Source organism: Engystomops pustulosus, chromosome 1, assembly GCF_040894005.1.
Source record: "Engystomops pustulosus chromosome 1, aEngPut4.maternal, whole genome shotgun sequence".
In the NCBI taxonomy this organism is placed as follows: Eukaryota; Metazoa; Chordata; class Amphibia; order Anura; family Leptodactylidae; genus Engystomops; species Engystomops pustulosus.
The window spans coordinates 96,204,521-96,222,150 of NC_092411.1; the positions used below are offsets into that span (position 1 = coordinate 96,204,521).

Genomic DNA, 17,630 nt, shown 5'->3' on the forward strand with positions numbered 1-17,630 from the left:
CACTAAGAAATTTATCAAGACCAATTGGTCCTTAGAAGATCATGTGTGCCCAAAAACATTTTGTGACAAATGTAAAAATTAAAAAAAACAATATAATGAGACAAATAAAAAAATCAAATACAACAACATACATAGTGTCCGTTGGATGCACGTAAAGATAATGAGAGTTTTTTTGGCGCTGGGACGACCCAAATTGTTGTTTTTTCGAAATTCTTTGCTGTGTGAACACGGTCCAGCCTTCAGCTCTCCAGGTGGCACTGCCTGGAGAGCTGAAGGCTGGACCGTGTTCACACAGCAAAGAATTTCGAAAAAACAACAATTTGGGTCGTCCCAGCGCCAAAAAACCCTCATTATGGTTACGTGCATCAAGGGGATACTTACCTTCAAGATCTACCCTCTGAATTCCGGAGAAAGGATTCTTCTTGTGAGCGTGGCTGCAGAGGGATGCTGTTTCTTCTTATACATGTGCATCACAGAGTTGTGCCTGTCAAGTTATACCCCATGTGCCCAAAATCTGCAAATAGTTCCCCGTACAACTCTTCAGTGACTGATTTCTGCCCTGTGTAGACAGGGCAGAATTATCTTTGGAGGACCTCTGCTGGCCCCACGATTCTCTGAGTACTGAGGGACACTGGAAAGAAGCTAAAATGATGCAAATTTCCCAACTTGTCCTCAGGAGGCCAATATGATCTAACATTGTTGAGGAACAGGGAGCAATAAGTTACTACTTTAATTTTTGTTTGGCCCCTTGCAATAAATAAGGGGGGTTTTGGGTTGCACTCGGCCGCTAAAAGGTTAGCCATCACTGCTCTAGAAGATGGTGCCCTGTCATCTCTAGCATAACTTAGGGCAGTGATGGCAAACCTTTTGGAGACAGAGTGCCCAAGCTACAAACAAAACCCACTTATATATCGCGAAGTGCCCACATGACAATTTAAGCAGTAACTTATTGGACCCTGGTGTATCACAGGTTTTAATTGTATTGGCGCCCTCCAATATTGGAGTTCACCAATACAATTGAAAGATGATGGAGAACAGTAGACTGTAGCTTCCCGGTAGGGTCCACTGCAGAGGAAGGATCAGGTAACCCAGAGCAGGAGCTCCAAATCCATCTCTATCCACACCTTACCACTCCTCATGTAGTCCTGGCAGCCAAGGATGCTGCTTTAAAATAGCACTGAGCATGGCATGTCCTGGACTGTATTGGATCACAGGGGAAAGCCTTGAGTCCTATCTGGCAAACTCTAAATTGGGATGAAGGCCTGGGTGCCCACAGAAAGGGATCCAAGTGCCACCTCTAGCACCCGTGCCATAGGTTCGCCACCACTGACTTAGGGTATGGTTTCCACACTCACGTGTACACTGTATTACGCATTCGTAATTGGTAAGAAATTTCAAGTCTATGCCCCAACAGGGAGACTCCCTACATGTCTCACCTGGTTTGAGAAACTGATATCCTCAACCTCTCCAATTGACAAGGTGGTATCTTCACTTTACAAATCTTCTCCCAACCAAGTTTTCTGCAACCATTCGAAAGTAAAATGAACTGCTTGTTCTTGGAGAAAAAGCAAGGAATGATTGTTAAACATGGCTTGGGTCGCTCCAGATATATAACTCTGCAGGAGACTAGATATAAATTAGTGAGCAGCTGGTACAAAACCCCTGTGGTGTCAGACAAGTATGACACTAACATAGCGGACTTATGGTGGAGATGCCAGAAGAGCAAAGGACCCTTACACATATTTGGTGGACCTGCCTGGATATACACCCTTTTTGGGAATCTGTTGAATCTATTTGCCACAGCCTATGCCTAAACACAACTCCCCTCAGTGAGCGAATTATATGCCTAAACCTCATGATTTTGGCAGTAAAATTTTTGGGTAATGGGTAAATGGATAAATAAAATGTCCCAGTTGTGCCGCTTGGAGGAAATTTGCATCTAAGCAACCACAATTATCCTAAATTCCTGAAAACATGGCACCTGTAGCTTGACATCCTAAGGTCTCCTTCAAGAGATCTCACTTCACTATTCACCCCATTATTTACATAGTCATCTTTTATCCCCTGCTAAATCTCTCCTCTACCCCCCTTCTGCACACACCATGTTTCCTAATCTGCCCTCATCTGCCCTCATCATGTGACAAATCTATATATTCCCTGTACAAACATAGTAAAATGTATGTTATATGTTTTGTTGTTATCTTAAAAAATGCAAACATCCAATAAAAAGAGATTTGAAAAGACAAACTCTGTCTAGTATGCAATTTCTAATAGTTTCAAACAATATTCTGTGTATAACGCTACAACAAAGGTAGGTAAGGCCATTATAGTTGTAATGTCCCTTTAAAAAGATCATTTATTTGCCTTTGTAAAACAGGTATGCTGGTTCCCTGGATACATACATTGTACACTTGATGCATGGTGTCTTGTTACCCAGCAAATGCTATAGACATACAACTGACATTGGTTTACTCCTGGTGTTGAATATTTTGCAGATCCTCTGTTAAAATCTATGGGGGTTCTAGGAAGCACAATGAAGAGACAGAAAAGAGGTGACAGACATGAAAACGTGAAGGTAAAAAAGTTAATGTTATTGTCCATCAGTGCAGACAAGTAATTCTTCCATGTCCACTGCCACTTCTGTAAGTTCAGCACTTGCATGAAATCTTTTGGTCTTTTCAGTGTTTGACTGTAAAACGTGGCTGACATAGCAGGATAGTTGGCCAACTGTTTGAGGACAATTAATCTACTTGATCCCCTGCAGGCAGCATTTCATAGACAAACTGTATTTGTGATTACAACCATTTACATGTGGCATATATTACTACTTGGGAAAAGCTACAAAAATGACTTTTTGTGCAAATCAGGTTTTCAGATCACATTTTTGCAAATGTTGGAAATGGGCTGAGAACTGATTCTGAACTGGTTCCAATTGGTTCTTAAATTGATTTTCCTGTTGTCAAAATCTCTTTATGAGCAATCTCTTGAAGCTGTGTTCACATGCTGCATTGAATTGTGTTAATTCATACCTAAACACTCGCTATCAGAAACGTGTTTTGCATTGTTTACGGGCAAAACATGTATCTCTTGTTCCTGCCTTCTTCACTGTAATTGACTGTCCTGTATTCAGAAACATCAGTAACCACCTAGGCTATGTACTGCAGAGTTACCACTATAAATAATGTATGTGTAGCATCTCTCAGGGGAACAAAAGGTGAAAGGAAGACGCTTTTTTCTGTTTTTGTTATACTGACTGCTGCTCCGTTAAAGCAACAAGTTACAGGTCAATAGACTTTCATTTTCTAGGTAAATGGGGATTCCAGAGTTGGGGCCCACACCTATTAGGTATTAATAATTTATTCAGAGACATGACAACCCACTTAAAGTTAGTTTTGTTTAGCCAAAAATTTGACCATAGGTGTATTTCAAAAGATTTCCATCTGTTGTCAGTACTCAGCTGTCGATTTATCCCAGATGTGGAATGAGATTGATAACTTACCTCCTGTTGAAAGACCACATGATCCCTCGTCCAAATATAGATCTTCTGGTTGGATCACCATAAGAGTCTTTGTCTCATCCACATTTGATGACTTCCACTCAGAGAGAGAGGTGCTGGTGAAGCAGGTAAGCACATAAGAACAGTATGTATTTAGGTGATATGATAATAGTAAATACAATAACTCAGTTTTTTAGGTTTGTTCACATTACAGGTGTTTCCAGAACTCAGGGAATGGTGTGAAGCCCACAGCATGTGCTTGGTTGAATGTGATTTAAGATGGGGAATCCCAAAGGACACACCTTCAGGAAAGATTTTTGCCACTTGCCTTGGTGAACTGGATCGATGTCACCAGGACACCTTTGGAATGCCTCTTATGGTGGTGCTTTTAGGAGAACGGTAAATTTTTTTAAGGTCCAACAGGTCTATAAATGCTGTTATAACAATTTTTATGCACGTGAATCAGTATTAAATAATGCCACTGTAGAAAAATGTGCCAGTATTCTGACCTAATGTGCATTCAAAAACTGTTTGATATATTGAGTGGGGTGTTACAAAATATTATTACAAATAATAAAACCAGTTAAAACTAAGAAAAGATAAGAAACAAGATATACCAAAAGCCCTGTACACAAATCTCTATGCATTCTGATAATGCAGGTACATATAATAGTAGTAGCATTGCTCAGTTGGAATAGGCCAAGAGCTCCAGTAAATATGTATATAAAGTACTAGTTATCTCTTTCTCTGTTTGTCTCTTTGTCAGTCTCTCTGTCTGTCTGTCTCTCCCTCTCTCTTTCTTTCTTTCTTTCTTTCTTTCTTTCTTTCTTTCTTTCTTTCTTTCTTTCTTTCTTTCTTTCTTTCTTTCTTTCTTTCTTTCTTTCTTTCTTTCTTTCTCCCTATCTCTTTCTTTCTCTGTCTGTCTGCCTGTGTTTCTCTCTGTATGTCCATCTCTCCCTCTGTCTGTCTCTCCCTCTTTCTGTCTGTCTCTCTCTGTCTCTCCCTCTTTTTGTCTGTCCGTCTATCTACCTCTTTCTCCCCCTCCTTCCCTCTTTCTGTCTGTCTCTCTTTGTTTCTGTCACTCTATCTCTATTCATATTACCTCACACATAAGATACTCATTGCCTATAGTAACCAATCACAGCTCAGAGCTCATATTAATGACCTGTGGAAAAATAGAAGCTGAGCTGTGAGTGGTTGGTAACTGGGACAGCAACCAACAGTCAATGGTTCCTGTATATGGTGGTTAATAAGTGTATTTGGAAAGCTGTGGGTGAAAATTTCAGTTCAAAACCTAATCTACGATGTTCCTTGAGTCACAGGGAGTGGCTGTGCAAAATTTTGTGATAATAAACATGACGGTACAGATTCAACTTAGTATATATATATATATTAGATTTTAGACATTTACTCAACTTATTTTAAAGGGGCATGGATTCAAGTAAGTGGGAGTGAGAAAAGTTGCCATTTTGTGCGTCAAATCTATTATGCAACTTTTAGGTGTAAACTAAGCCAACTAATTGGAGGTGCAAAAATGGACTAAACTGATATACTGTTCCATATTTATCTCAGCAACTGATACTGATGATATGACTCTATAGTCTAACTTTATACTATCTTACAGTTAGACATTTATAGTATTTCTCCTACATTGTGTGACTAGTCCTATTGTAAATCATTGAATTTAGGAATAAAAATTATTTTTTTCCCTAAGTGCTGGTTGGATACCAGATGCAGCTGAGGTACCTAAAGAAATGGTTGATGTTTATGATTGGATCAATGGAATGTCTGTCACAGGAACAGAAATATTGCATGGAGCTTATAGAAACCACAATCCCAATGCTGCATTTTGTCTTCGAGATCCATCTTTTATGCTTCAGTTGCCCCCGGAGGATATTCCAAGATATAAAGACAAAGGTCACAAGGCTTTGTTCATGCAGTCGCTCAAAGAGCATGTATGTCACCACTTTCCTGAAGACCAAATACTAAACTACAGATGCCAGATACTCTCCAGTGACTCCTCTGCTGCACCAGGGAAGGTAAGAAAGAAACTGCTCATTCATCAGTTGTCTAATGGCTTTTAAAAGGGACAGATGATTTAGCCATTAGGAGTTTGAGTTTGAGTGCAGTTTTGAGACTAGTTTTTAAATAATGGGTTACTGGTAAAACATTCATTTGTATATCTCCTTCAAAGCCATACTTTCTTTTTTTTTTCCCACAAATTCATGGGGTGATGATAATGTAAGGATTGATGTTTATGATGTTTATGCAGGGACTTTTATGGCAGATTAGCTCTGCAGTCACGGTGTCTAGTGGGTTAATCCTATGGTCTCTGAAGGCTCTTTGGATAGTGTACCCCCAATGCAAATAGTTGGTTGTATGTAATAATCTCAGAGTCTTTGATATTGATAAAAATAAGAACCAAGAGACTATTACAGACAATCTAACTAGAAATCTCACGGTTCAATTTACTCATAGCTATACTTGTATAATCATCCAGAAAATGGGAGCACACGCAGTTATCACACATTCAACGTCACTCCTTAGGTCAAGAAGTCCTTTTTTACAGAATACTGAACCTCTAAGAATCACAGCAGTGTGACCATATCAGTGTTCGACATAAAAGGTCCTAAATCCTCATGACAGATTCCCCATTACCACAAGTTATTTACTATTATGTTACATTGTCATTAAAGGGGTATTCCCATCTGGGCATTTACATTTAATTAAATTCATTTGCCATATGTAAACATTTCTTCAATCAAAAAAAAAAATGTTCCTGTGTGAAGATAATTTCTCATAAATGTAGTCATGTTGTCCATTAGAAATGAGATAGCTTCCTCGGATACGACCACGTCACACTCTGGCAGCAGTGGGCAGACATGTACTATAGAGTCCTGCCGGACCACCAGGATTCAGCGTTCATTACCACAGGACGGCTTACATGTAGTCACTCCCGGACATTTTATATACAATAACCTTTTGTTTCTTTGTGCAATCACTCCAGCAGAGGTGGCCATATCCGAGGAAGCTATCTCGTTTCTAAGGGACAACATGACTACATTTATGAGAAATTATCTTCACACAGGAACATTTTTTTTAATAACATCTAATTGAAGAAATGTTTACATACGGCAGATTAATGAAACTGAATGTGAATGCCCAGATGAGAATACCCCTTTAAAGTAGTTTGGAGAGGACTCATGTGCCCATATCCATACAGAGCAGGTGACTACTATATTATGCAGCAGACACTTGTTTACTGGAATTAGTATATTAACATTAGAATTAAATACAGTTCTACTGCAGTATAATGTATAAGCAATCAAACACCCTAAGAGTGTCCCAAAATGCCCAATCAACATAAAAAATGATCCCATATAGTGCGCACCACAACAGAGAAAACATCCAACTTCACTGGTTTTTACCATTTTGCCACCTAAAACATTAGAGCTAAAATTGATCAAGATGTAGTACCTCTGCCCAAATGGTATCAATGAAAGCGAAAGCTAATCCTGCAAAAATTTACACCTTTCACATCTCCATACACCAAAATATAATAAGTTGAGTCAGGGTATGGTCTCACAAATCATTTTTGAAGGTTTTTTAGATATTTTTTAAAAAGTATAAAGACATGACAAAACTACACTCACCGGCCACTTTATTAGATACACCTGTCCAACTGCTCGTTAACACTTAATTTCTAATCAGTCAATCACATGGCGGCAACTCAGTGCATTTAGGCATGTAGACATGGTCAAGACAATCTCCTGCAGTTCAAACTGAGCATCAGTATGGGGAAGAAAGGTGATTTGAGTGCCTTTGAACGTGGCATGGTTGTTGGTGCCAGAAGGGCTAGTCTGAGTATTTCAGAAACTGCTGATCCACTGGGATTTTCACGCACAACCATCTCTAGGGTTTACAGAGAATGGTCCGAAAAAGAAAAAACATCCAGTGAGCGGCAGTTCTGTGGGCGGAAATGCCTTTTTGATGCCAGAGGTCAGAGGAGAATGGGCAGACTGGTTCGAGCTGATAGAAAGGCAACAGTGACTCAAATCGCCACCCGTTACAACCAAGGTAGGCAGAAGAGCATCTCTGAACGCACAGTACGTCGAACTTTGAGGCAGATGGGCTACAGCAGCAGAAGACCACACCGGGTGCCACTCCTTTCAGCTAAGAACAGGAAACTGAGGCTACAATTTGCACAAGCTCATCGAAATTGGACAGTAGAAGATTGGAAAAACATTGCCTGGTCTGATGAGTTTCGATTCCTGCTGCGACATTCGGATGGTAGGGTCTGAAAGCATGGATCCATCCTGCCTTGTATCAACGGTTCAGGCTGGTGGTGGTGGTGTCATGGTGTGGGGAATATTTTCTTGGCACTCTTTGGGCCCCTTGGTACCAATTGAGCTTCATTGCAACGCCACAGCCTACCTGAGTATTGTTGCTGACCATGTCCATCCCTTTATGACCACAATGTACCCAACATCTGATGGCTACTTTCAGCAGGATAATGCGCCATGTCATAAAGCTGGAATCATCTCAGACTGGTTTCTTGAACATGACAATGAGGTCACTGTACTCAAATGGCCTCCACAGTCACCAGATCTCAATCCAATAGAGCATCTTTGGGATGTGGTGGAACGGGAGATTCGCATCATGGATGTGCAGCCGACAAATCTGCGGCAACTGTGTGATGCCATCATGTCAATATGGACCAAAATCTCTGAGGAATGCTTCCAGCACCTTGTTGAATTGAGGCAGTTCTGAAGGCAAAAGGGGGTCCAACCCGTTACTAGCATGGTGTACCTAATAAAGTGGCCGGTGAGTGTATATTAAAAAAAAAAAGTTGTATCTTCGCAATTACACTGAACTAAAACAAAAAAGGGACCAGTCATTTGGGTCTACAAATATAGTTATAAGAAAATGGTCCAACTACATTTTTGTGGACTCCACCACATTTGATTTTTTTATCTGCATTTCATGGAATTTAAATGAATACAATGTACATAACATAAGTTCTCTAATGGCAGGAGAGGTAGGAAGAGGGGAGAGGGTATCCTGCCCAGAGTCAGACAAAAGACCATGGCATACGTAAGGGAGGTTGACTAGTAACCTACACACCTATTGGGGGAGGTGGTTGCAGGACTATGGTGAGATCCAGGATGAAGCCAGGGCCCACAGATAAGAAGAAATTGATTGTTGGATCTCAGTTTCCAGATGTTCTTCCACAGGATAAATTATATCTAGCTTGTTGAGCCAACAGGGAGGGGTCAGGGATCCACCCATTTTTTGGGAATGAGAAGCTTAGGAAGCTTGGGAACAGTAATTCTATTTATTTATCAAGTTATTCCCATTAGGTTGTAAAAAGGGGTCACCCAGTCCTGGTAACATAATTAAGGACCTCAGCTTAACCCACTCAGCTGTAATACTAGCTATAGTCTTTACCAGCTCCTTCAGTATTGTTAGGTTACTGAGCATCCCTATTGCTATTGTAGTTTGTGTTTGTTTTAGTTTTTGTTAAATGTGCCGAGTATAATACTGTGCATAAATGTGAAATACCACATCCCGCACTCTCATTATTCTCACTCTCATTCAGCTCTCTACACTAACGCTGTATACATGCATTCAAATACACAGCACCTAATGGAAAATTTATAGCACCACTTATCTTAAACCTAAGTAGTCAAAATTATTTCTTAGCCATCATCCGATGCATTACAGCATACATATCCCTCTTATTTGCTATTCTAGGAGATTTTAGAATACAATCTTCCCAATAGAAACTAGCTAATCAAATAGTTGCGTTTACCCAAACTGGTAAAAAAAAAAAAATTGATTGATTTCTCTTCTCTTTACTTGTTTAAATGACATCTACCACCAGGATGAAGGACAGTAACTTAAGCACCCTGACATACTGGTGTGTGTCTCCTCTGGCTATAAAAAGACTTTTTCTGTAAAAACCAGGGTGTAAGAAGCTAAAAGAAGAGTAGATCCTGCCTCACGGAGCACACACAAGCATACAATCCTTCATCCTGGTGGTAGATGTCCTTTAACATCAGACCGTTTTATAGTTCACTTCATATTAAGGTTATGTTATATATACTATGATTTACTTATTATATTTGGAAAGTAATTTTTTCTATTGTGTAGCTTCTGATGATGGAGGAATAAGCAATGTGAAAAGCAGATTATGTCTTATTTATTTTATGCTTTTAGGTAAAACTGGGTTTCCCCCCTGAGTTTTCCTCATGGATTGTAGAATTTCTTAAAAAGAAAATTCTACTAACATTCCCAGAACGTTCAGAAGCTGTAATGCATGAGGGAGAGATTCCTTGGTAAGATGAATGAGTGTGCTGAAATAGTCTTAGTAAAATATAGAATTGGAGAAGGTTGTAATGTTTATTATATCTTGCTTGCAGTAATGCTCACAATGACTTTCTTTGTAGGGAAGAGACAGAATTAGTTCAACATCAAATCTTTCTCCATCAAAAGCAGCAACTGTTCCTTGGTCGGGACCTTGAGGTAAAGAGGATCCTAGAGTTCCTAAACATGGATCAAGTGAATCCCATTATACTTGACAATAATGACTCACCTGATTGGAGGGTTCCTGTGTACCAGATAGTCTCAGAGCCTGGGAGAGGCAAATCGTCTTTAATGGCTGCTTGTATATCCAGAGCACACCAGGTAAGTTACTGTTTGCCATCCTTAGCTATTTAAGAAGCTGCTGTAATAAATCAACATTCTTTTGGTTCTTTACGCAGGTTCCTAAAAGCAGGGAATTTTATCATTTTGTTGGCTGCTGTCCTTCATCTGTTCAGCTTTCCAACATAGTGATGCGTCTTTGCTGCTTCCTCATTCCAGATGGACCAGGTATGTTTTTTATATGACTATGTATGTGTCCAAAGAAAAAAAAACAAATCATACACATTTCCCCAGTGCAATTAAAAGTATTATACAGCAGGATTACAAAAAAAGCTTTTAAAGGGGTTTTCCCATGAAAGAAAATTCTCAAATTTCAATCACCTAGTGATGTTTACACGATAAAGATAATTTTTTACCCTTTACTTCACAATTTTACTCAGTTTTATTGCTGCTCCTATCACTCAGTGATGGCCAGTGCAAAATTGTGGGCGGGGACTCTCTAAGCAGATACATTATCATCCATCTAGTGCTGTGTGCCGACAGTGTGATTAGATTATCAGGGTGTAGGTTTATATACACTTTAATTTACTTTATGAACATTGTACTAGTATCTGACACATATAAAGAGAGAGATGATACAGATCAGATCATAGAGAGAGAAATTCAGTACCACAACCGTCACACAGAAATCCAAGATGGCTTTCCCGACCCTAAGTTATAAGTTACAGGGTCGTGTCTAGGGGCAACTGAAATTGTGTATGCCATTTCTGATAGAGACATGGTGGATTATATTTGTGAAATGCTGTATTTTTGTTAATAACAGTGAATTAGAGAATGTGTTATTTACACGGGAATTCCCCTTTAAATAGAGGAAATTTTGACACATGCTCCTGTATTTAATGACATAGAAACAGAACCAGAGGGCGAGGCTGCACAGTGTAATAACACGTCACTTTGTGTAAATTAATTTAATAAAAATACATCATCATACAAAATACTCCATTATCCAGCCAATCTGAATTATGTTAGACAACAAAACAAAGGCTGAATGAAAATGGTGCTCTTGAAGTCAGTAAATGGCTGATGTTCCCCTCTGTGATATCTTTTCTCCAGAGCGAGAAGATTTTGTGATGAAACTGAGAAATTGTTGGAGAAATGAAGAGATGAAAGACATACTGCAGAATGTCCTGAAAACATCTGCCCAACTCAACGACATGACCACTTATATATTTATAGATGCCATAAATCAGGTGAAAATATGGGTTGCTCCCAGCCCTACTGTACACAAAAACAAGTAATATGTCTATATCAGGACTAATTCTAGCTTTTTTGTTGCCCCCACAAACACTTGTTTGTGTAAATATGTGTGCCTTTGTATTAGCAGTGTGATTACTGAACCTCCTATAGTTCGAAGGAACTTAAGTTAGATGCCAATATATAGGTATAAATAGGGGAGGGACAGTGTAAAATAAAAATGTTATTCATTAATATGTGTTTTACATGTTCTGTGCATCTGTTTGGACAGGTTCTGGGTCACAGGTGTTTATATGTGATAATATAAGGCAAACATTTTCAAATGTTCATCCTTTCCCACCTTTCGGCAACCTGCAAAAAAAGCACATTTGCACATAAAGTGATGAGGGCAGATGACAATAAAACAGACTGTTTGGGGAGTCTGCTCATAATCGGGCCATTGAAAATATAGCTGTGTATGCTAAAAAAGGTTAAGGAGACGTGTGCCATAGAACCAAAAGTTTTAAGTGACAGTTGTTAATAAGAGCTGGGTGTGAATATCACATTGCCAACTGTAAATGCTCTACTCTTCCATATATATAAGAGGAAAAAAAGGATAAAAAACTGTCAATGATTTATGTCCCCCATAGTGTAGCTGCTACAGCTCAGCATGTGCATTGTTATTTATGCAGATAGTCTTTTTGAAACCATGAACATGTCGGCCACTACACCAGGGAGGGGGGGGGGTTATATATTAATGCTGGGATTCTGCATGTAATGGACAGATTAATACTCTAGTAAGTGCAGCAAGTCCTCACATACCTTGAGCGTCTAGTATGCCTTTCTCCAGGGTCAGTCATCTGCTTTTCTGGGTGTGCAAACAGAGGATACCAGTGTAACGTGACAAGAGCTGATAATATCTTGCATGGAACTTACACTGCTACATACTGTATCAGCCACCGGCTTCTCCTGCACTGGGTTTGGCAGGGAAGAGATGGATCTCCTGTACAGCAGCATTATCATGTCTGTTGTAATGCCAAGATACTAGTAGTCAGGACGCTCCCCTGCTCTCCAGCAAGCAAACTTCTTCTTGTGGTATGGCAGCACTGGTTATAAAAGTGCGTGCTGTGGATCTCCCTGAGGTGGTTCACCTGGGCACTGCCGCCCCCCTTAGGAAGCTGCCACCTGCCGCCTTAAGCAAGATTTTCATCTTTCCTCATGATAGATGCGGCCCTACTCTATATATCATTGATCATACTTTCTTACAACAGCTACAAAGGGTGTTTTTCTACCTTTTAAATATATGGCTCCCATTTAAGTGATTAGTTACTTTTGTCTCCCTTCTCTGTTATTTCGGCACCATGGGCTGCTGAAATCAGTTGATTGATGGGGGTCGCAAGTGTCAGAATCCCAACTGATCCAATATTAAGGGTCTATCCTATTGATAGATCAGCAACATCATTAAAGGGACTGAAGATGTTGTAGCCATTTAGATCCTTTATGCAAGATATTAATTTGTTATGTACAATTGTGTATTTTTACAGCTTTTATCTCCAGCTGATGTCATGGACCTGTCCTCTTGGCTGAGCACTGAAGGATTTCTTCCTCTTTCTTACAAGTGTGTCATCACGTGTACCCCTGGCTCTGCACTCCACAACCTGCCATCATCAAACATTCTGGATTTGGATCTTCTGTCTTTGGATGCAGCACAGAGCCTTGCAGTCCAATATTTATCCCGCTATTGCAAGGTGATAGCAATGGTGCATTATATAGTACCATCAACTGACAACTGAGAGAGTGAAAAACTGCGATGGTATTACCATAACATTGCCGACTATAGACAAGTATTTCTCCGTGCCAATCAGAAAGTAGTGATGTTGGGACAATAGGTCAGATATAACTGTATGTATTCTATTGCTTACTGCTATTATGCCTGAAAAAAGTTTTTTTTTATTTTTGGAATTCATTCTTGTTTTACTTGCTCTGTCCACTGTCTATCTTGCCTCATACAGATACTGAGTTCTGAACAACTTCATGAACTTCTGCAGAAATCGTCCTCCACAAACCCATTATGGATATCCCTTGCCTGTGAGGAACTTCGTGTTTATGGAGTTTTTGAGATGCTCACCAAAAAGATTGTAGAATTAGCAGACACACTCCAGGGTCTGCTGGAAAGTATCATTCAGAGGCTGGTCCAGGAAGATGACAGTAATCGAGTGGAAAAGGTGACAAGGAATTGTAATGGTCATATTTGGTTTGATTCTAAGACCTTTGGTCTGACAAAGCAATGCTAAACCATTATGGTCTTTTTATTTTTAGATACTTTGTCTGCTCCATTGCTGTCAGGAGGGTATAGCTGAACAAGACTTAAAGGGAGCTATGTCGTCTCTAGAAGGTGTTTCCGAAATACCCACCATGCACTGGGCCTCGCTTCGTAGAACTTTGAGCAGTCTTCTTCGAGTAGGCCGTGACTATAGAGGGAGAGACACGCTAAGTTTCTTTCATGGTAGTGTAGCAAAGGTAACATGGCTCTATGTGAAGTTAAGTGCAAGATATTTTGTAGGGTTTCATCCACTGTTTTTTATGTCATTTGAAACTGGAAAGAAAGAACCCCATACCACTTTAGTAACACAGCAAAGTCACTGGCTTGGTATACTGTTAATGAGGGAAGACTGATGACAGAGGTAGTTTGAAGCATTTTAATTTCCATGGTGTTTCAAACTTTTGCTTGGTACAAACATATTCATCTATGTGTCACCTATTTGTTAATAGAAGAAGACTAAGCCATCGATTATCTTTTCCTATGAGTGTCACATTTTTCTCTGATTTTAGGCAGTGGATCAATGTCTGCTCAGCCCTAAAAACTCTCACCATGTATATTTAATAAGCCTTGCCGATTACTATGAGTACAATTGCACTGACACTTCCACAGTGGTGTACCAGCTGCCAAGACTCCTACAGGAAGCCATGATAAACAGTCGCCTGGTTAACTTCTTGAGAACAGATCCTCGAGCTCGCACCATTCAGGCTCACACCAGAGCACAGTACTTAAAGGTATAAAGACATTGCTTCATTTTGTGGCCAAATCTGTATCTCTTATAGTTGTTGCTTTTATGAGCTGTATGCTTATTCAACCATGTGTGTTCTGCAGGGCCTACGTTGCACTAATGTATGCAGGAATGGTTTCCCCAGGTCACAAGCAATGATTTGTGGCATGTGTTCAATGAAAACTGGAGCATTTGGTCAGGTAACTACAATATATACACATTTTGCCCTCATGCAAACAACTGTTGTCTTATTTCGTGTGTAGCATACAGCTCCATAGTTTCCTATGTGCAAGAGCCAACTGACCAGGTCACAAATTATGGAGCAGATCCTATTCCTGCCTGTATTGCGGGCTTGGCCAGTCTTCTACATCCCTTGAACTGCACACAGGAGGGCTTACTGATACTTCTATGACGTAAGTAGCCCCTTATTACTGCAGTCACGGTGCCTGGATCTATGAATAAGTGCCCCTGGTTTCTCATGCTGGATTTTGGTGGTAGATTTCCTTTAAGCACCTTTTGTTTTATTCAGACACTGATGTGCTGTCTGCTTCATATTTATATCTATACATCTCCCCATAAATTTGTCTCTAGCTTTCTATATGATTTGCAAATTCCTTTACTAATTCAAATTTGTATACCCAGCAAACTTTATATCTTTCTTAGAAATGATGCTGCCTGCTTTTAGAATATTTGTTCCCTGTCTCCTACTACTCAAAATGCCATTGCAGTCTTAAACATCTCCTCAAAATAGTCTAAGGCATTGTCATTACTGATGTGTCCTCCCAGTCGGTGGATTCTGCAACACCCCTGCCAATGTATAGGCAAAGGAATAGTTGTGAATAAGACCCTCTACCTTTCAGGATCCATCTAGTGAGACTGATGAACTCAAGAGATTATGCAGGGAGATCTCAGGTAATAAGCAGCTGTAGATTTTGCCTAAACAGACAATAGAGGGGGTAAGTTATTGACCAATGATTGGAGAGGTGCTACCACCTGACCAAGAGGATAAAACCCCTGGGCAGGGAGGATCACATGGTCTTGTCTTTGAGCACATGCTCTTTACCACTAGGTCCAGTCCAGACTACAGGAGCCTGTGAGTGTACAGGGAGACAGTATTCAGTACACCTTCAGTACTTACACAGAACCAATCACAGGACCACCATCCTGAGACTCTAATCAAGAGCTGCATCTACCACCAGGCTGGAGCACTACTCCTGAGGACCCCTCTCCATGGCGACTCCAGTACCAGAATCTGCTGTTGACTGTTTAATATTGTTGCCTGCTTCCTGTTGTTCAATAAAGAACCGAGAGTTGATTTGCACAACGTTGCCTCAGTCTGATCCCAGGATACGACTGTCTACCACCACGGGCTTCCCCATCTATTACCTAGGGACCTATCTTACAGACACTCAGGGGTTGCCCCAGGGAGAACCAGTACATCAGCCTCTCCGTCCTTATTTCTTGCACACAACACCTGCTGGAGACCGGCCAGGCTGTAGGACAGCCCTCCAGTCCCCATACCAAGCACTGTAACCACAGCGTGCCCTAGGTCTCAATCGCCAGGCACTCCGGTATTCTGGGCCCTGGCTGCCTCCAGGCCCCAAGAAAAGGCTAGGCCCCGGTGGGGCATGTTGCACTTCCACTGCATGTCTCTTTAATGGGGCTCTGGATGCAGAGAGAAGAGCAGTGTTTGAGGTGATGTGCATTTAGAACGGACAATTCTATTGATTCATCTAAAGGCAGTAGACATATGGAAGGCTGTAACTTAGACTGGTAACCCAGGTCTAGACTGCATTGGTCATTTTGTGAAAATGGAGTCAGAGACAATAACTACAGAGACAGGGTCATTTCTAAAAAAGCGTGCTTGGTGCAATGTGTTGACTATAGTTTTCACATGTATAGTCGAATTTAGTTTTGAGCTGGAGGATCAATTTCTAATTATTATTTTAGATATGCTTTCAAAGAGAAAAAGTGAGATCTAGAAAGTATTTTGAATGCAATGAACAATTTCCAAAGAAAGTTTATCTGTATTCTATGTATTCCAAATATATTTTTCCTCTTTATAAACAGTTGTTTGTGAACAAGCAGAGCTGTGTCCTGTGTGGAGTGCATGTTGCCATAATGGGGAGAGAGGCTTTCTTATGTCCTCAGCATTCCAGGTAATGAAATAAAATCCAGCATTAAAGGGGTTGGGCACCTTCTTCTACAATTAAACACAAGGATTGTAAGATAAATAGGCTTCCTGTATGTCTCATCCTGTAATGATGTCCTGTGCCTCTTATTTAAATCCATGCAAGCCATACTTTTGTTTTGTCTTACTTCTGTGTTGGAGACATGAAAGCGCCACCCATAAGGTGACTTCCCATGGAAGAAATAGTGACCTGATACATCCCTTAGCCTCCATCATTAAAACACTGTGCTCCCCTGTCCCTCTATTAGTAGGAATCTTATGGACATGGATCCAGCAAAGAAAACAGACCAAACAAGGGAACATGGTATAATCAAACAGCACTGGGCAATATTATAGGCTGAATTAGTGATTGACAACTAATTTCTCTTAAAACCCAGTGGTTAACAAAATGATGTAGGTAGCCAACTTCTTGAAGTTATTAGCATTCTTTAAAGATCTTTACCAATTTTCTATATTTTTAGGATTGGCACAACTGAATGTCTCATTTGCAAGTCACCTATCCTTGGGCATCCACCAGCATCCCCTGCTCTTCTTTGTCACATGTGTGGCTTCCATGAAACATGCATTGCTTTTAAAATGTAACTTTTGTGTGTATATAAATTGTATGTACTGTATAAATTCTAGATACATACATAATTAGTAAAGTAGTAGTCTATTTATTAACGATTCTAGCTATTGAAGATGATTTCCTTAGAACAGTGGTGGCGACCTATGGCACGGGTGCCAGAGGTGGCACTCAGAGCCATTTCTGTGGGCACTCAGACCATCACCCCAGGACAGAGTTTACCAAATAGGATGAAATACAGCAAACTTCTTGCAGTCCCAGGCAACTAAAGTTATGCTTCTCTCAGCACTATTTTAAAGCAACATTTCATTGGCTGTTTGGAACGGCAGGAAAAGTGAGAAGGTGTGGACTGGGCTGCAGTATCTTTGGAGGCCATCTTGCTGGACCCACAATTCTTCCTCTCCAGAATGAGACCCTCGAGAGAAGCAACAATAAGAATCTGAATTTGCCCTC

General features: G+C 40.3%; 1 protein-coding gene across 2 annotated transcripts; it reads left to right on the plus strand.

Annotated features, from left to right (window-relative positions):
- The first annotated feature begins 2,429 nt into the window (after nucleotides 1-2,429).
- On the plus strand, nucleotides 2,430-17,287 carry LOC140077779 (telomerase protein component 1-like). 2 transcript variants are annotated; one of them, XM_072125373.1, is made up of 15 exons: nucleotides 2,430-2,575; nucleotides 3,451-3,624; nucleotides 3,694-3,895; nucleotides 5,211-5,535; nucleotides 9,716-9,834; nucleotides 9,946-10,183; nucleotides 10,261-10,369; nucleotides 11,255-11,391; nucleotides 12,919-13,122; nucleotides 13,387-13,599; nucleotides 13,694-13,894; nucleotides 14,207-14,428; nucleotides 14,526-14,621; nucleotides 16,492-16,580; nucleotides 17,074-17,287. In XM_072125373.1, the coding sequence occupies exons 3-15, from the start codon at nucleotides 3,750-3,752 to the stop codon at nucleotides 17,192-17,194; spliced, it is 2,220 nt and encodes a 739-aa protein (XP_071981474.1). In that variant the 5' UTR covers nucleotides 2,430-2,575; nucleotides 3,451-3,624; nucleotides 3,694-3,749; the 3' UTR covers nucleotides 17,195-17,287. The 2 variants fall into 2 exon arrangements, with proteins under 2 accessions (XP_071981474.1, XP_071981389.1); XM_072125288.1 differs by having other exon boundaries at nucleotides 3,711-3,895.
- Nucleotides 17,288-17,630: the final 343 nt, after the last annotated feature.

What these genes read in the sequence shown, in the direction of transcription:
- LOC140077779 (XM_072125288.1), top strand. Translation starts at nt 2,513, where the DNA reads ATGGGGGTTCTAGGAAGCACAATGAAGAGACAGAAAAGAGGTGACAGA. An exon ending in TTCATGGTAGTGTAGCAAAG is followed by an intron (nt 13,895 to 14,206) that starts GTAACATGGCTC and finishes CTCTGATTTTAG; the next exon opens with GCAGTGGATCAATGTCTGCT. An exon ending in TTATGTCCTCAGCATTCCAG is followed by an intron (nt 16,581 to 17,073) that starts GTAATGAAATAA and finishes CTATATTTTTAG; the next exon opens with GATTGGCACAACTGAATGTC.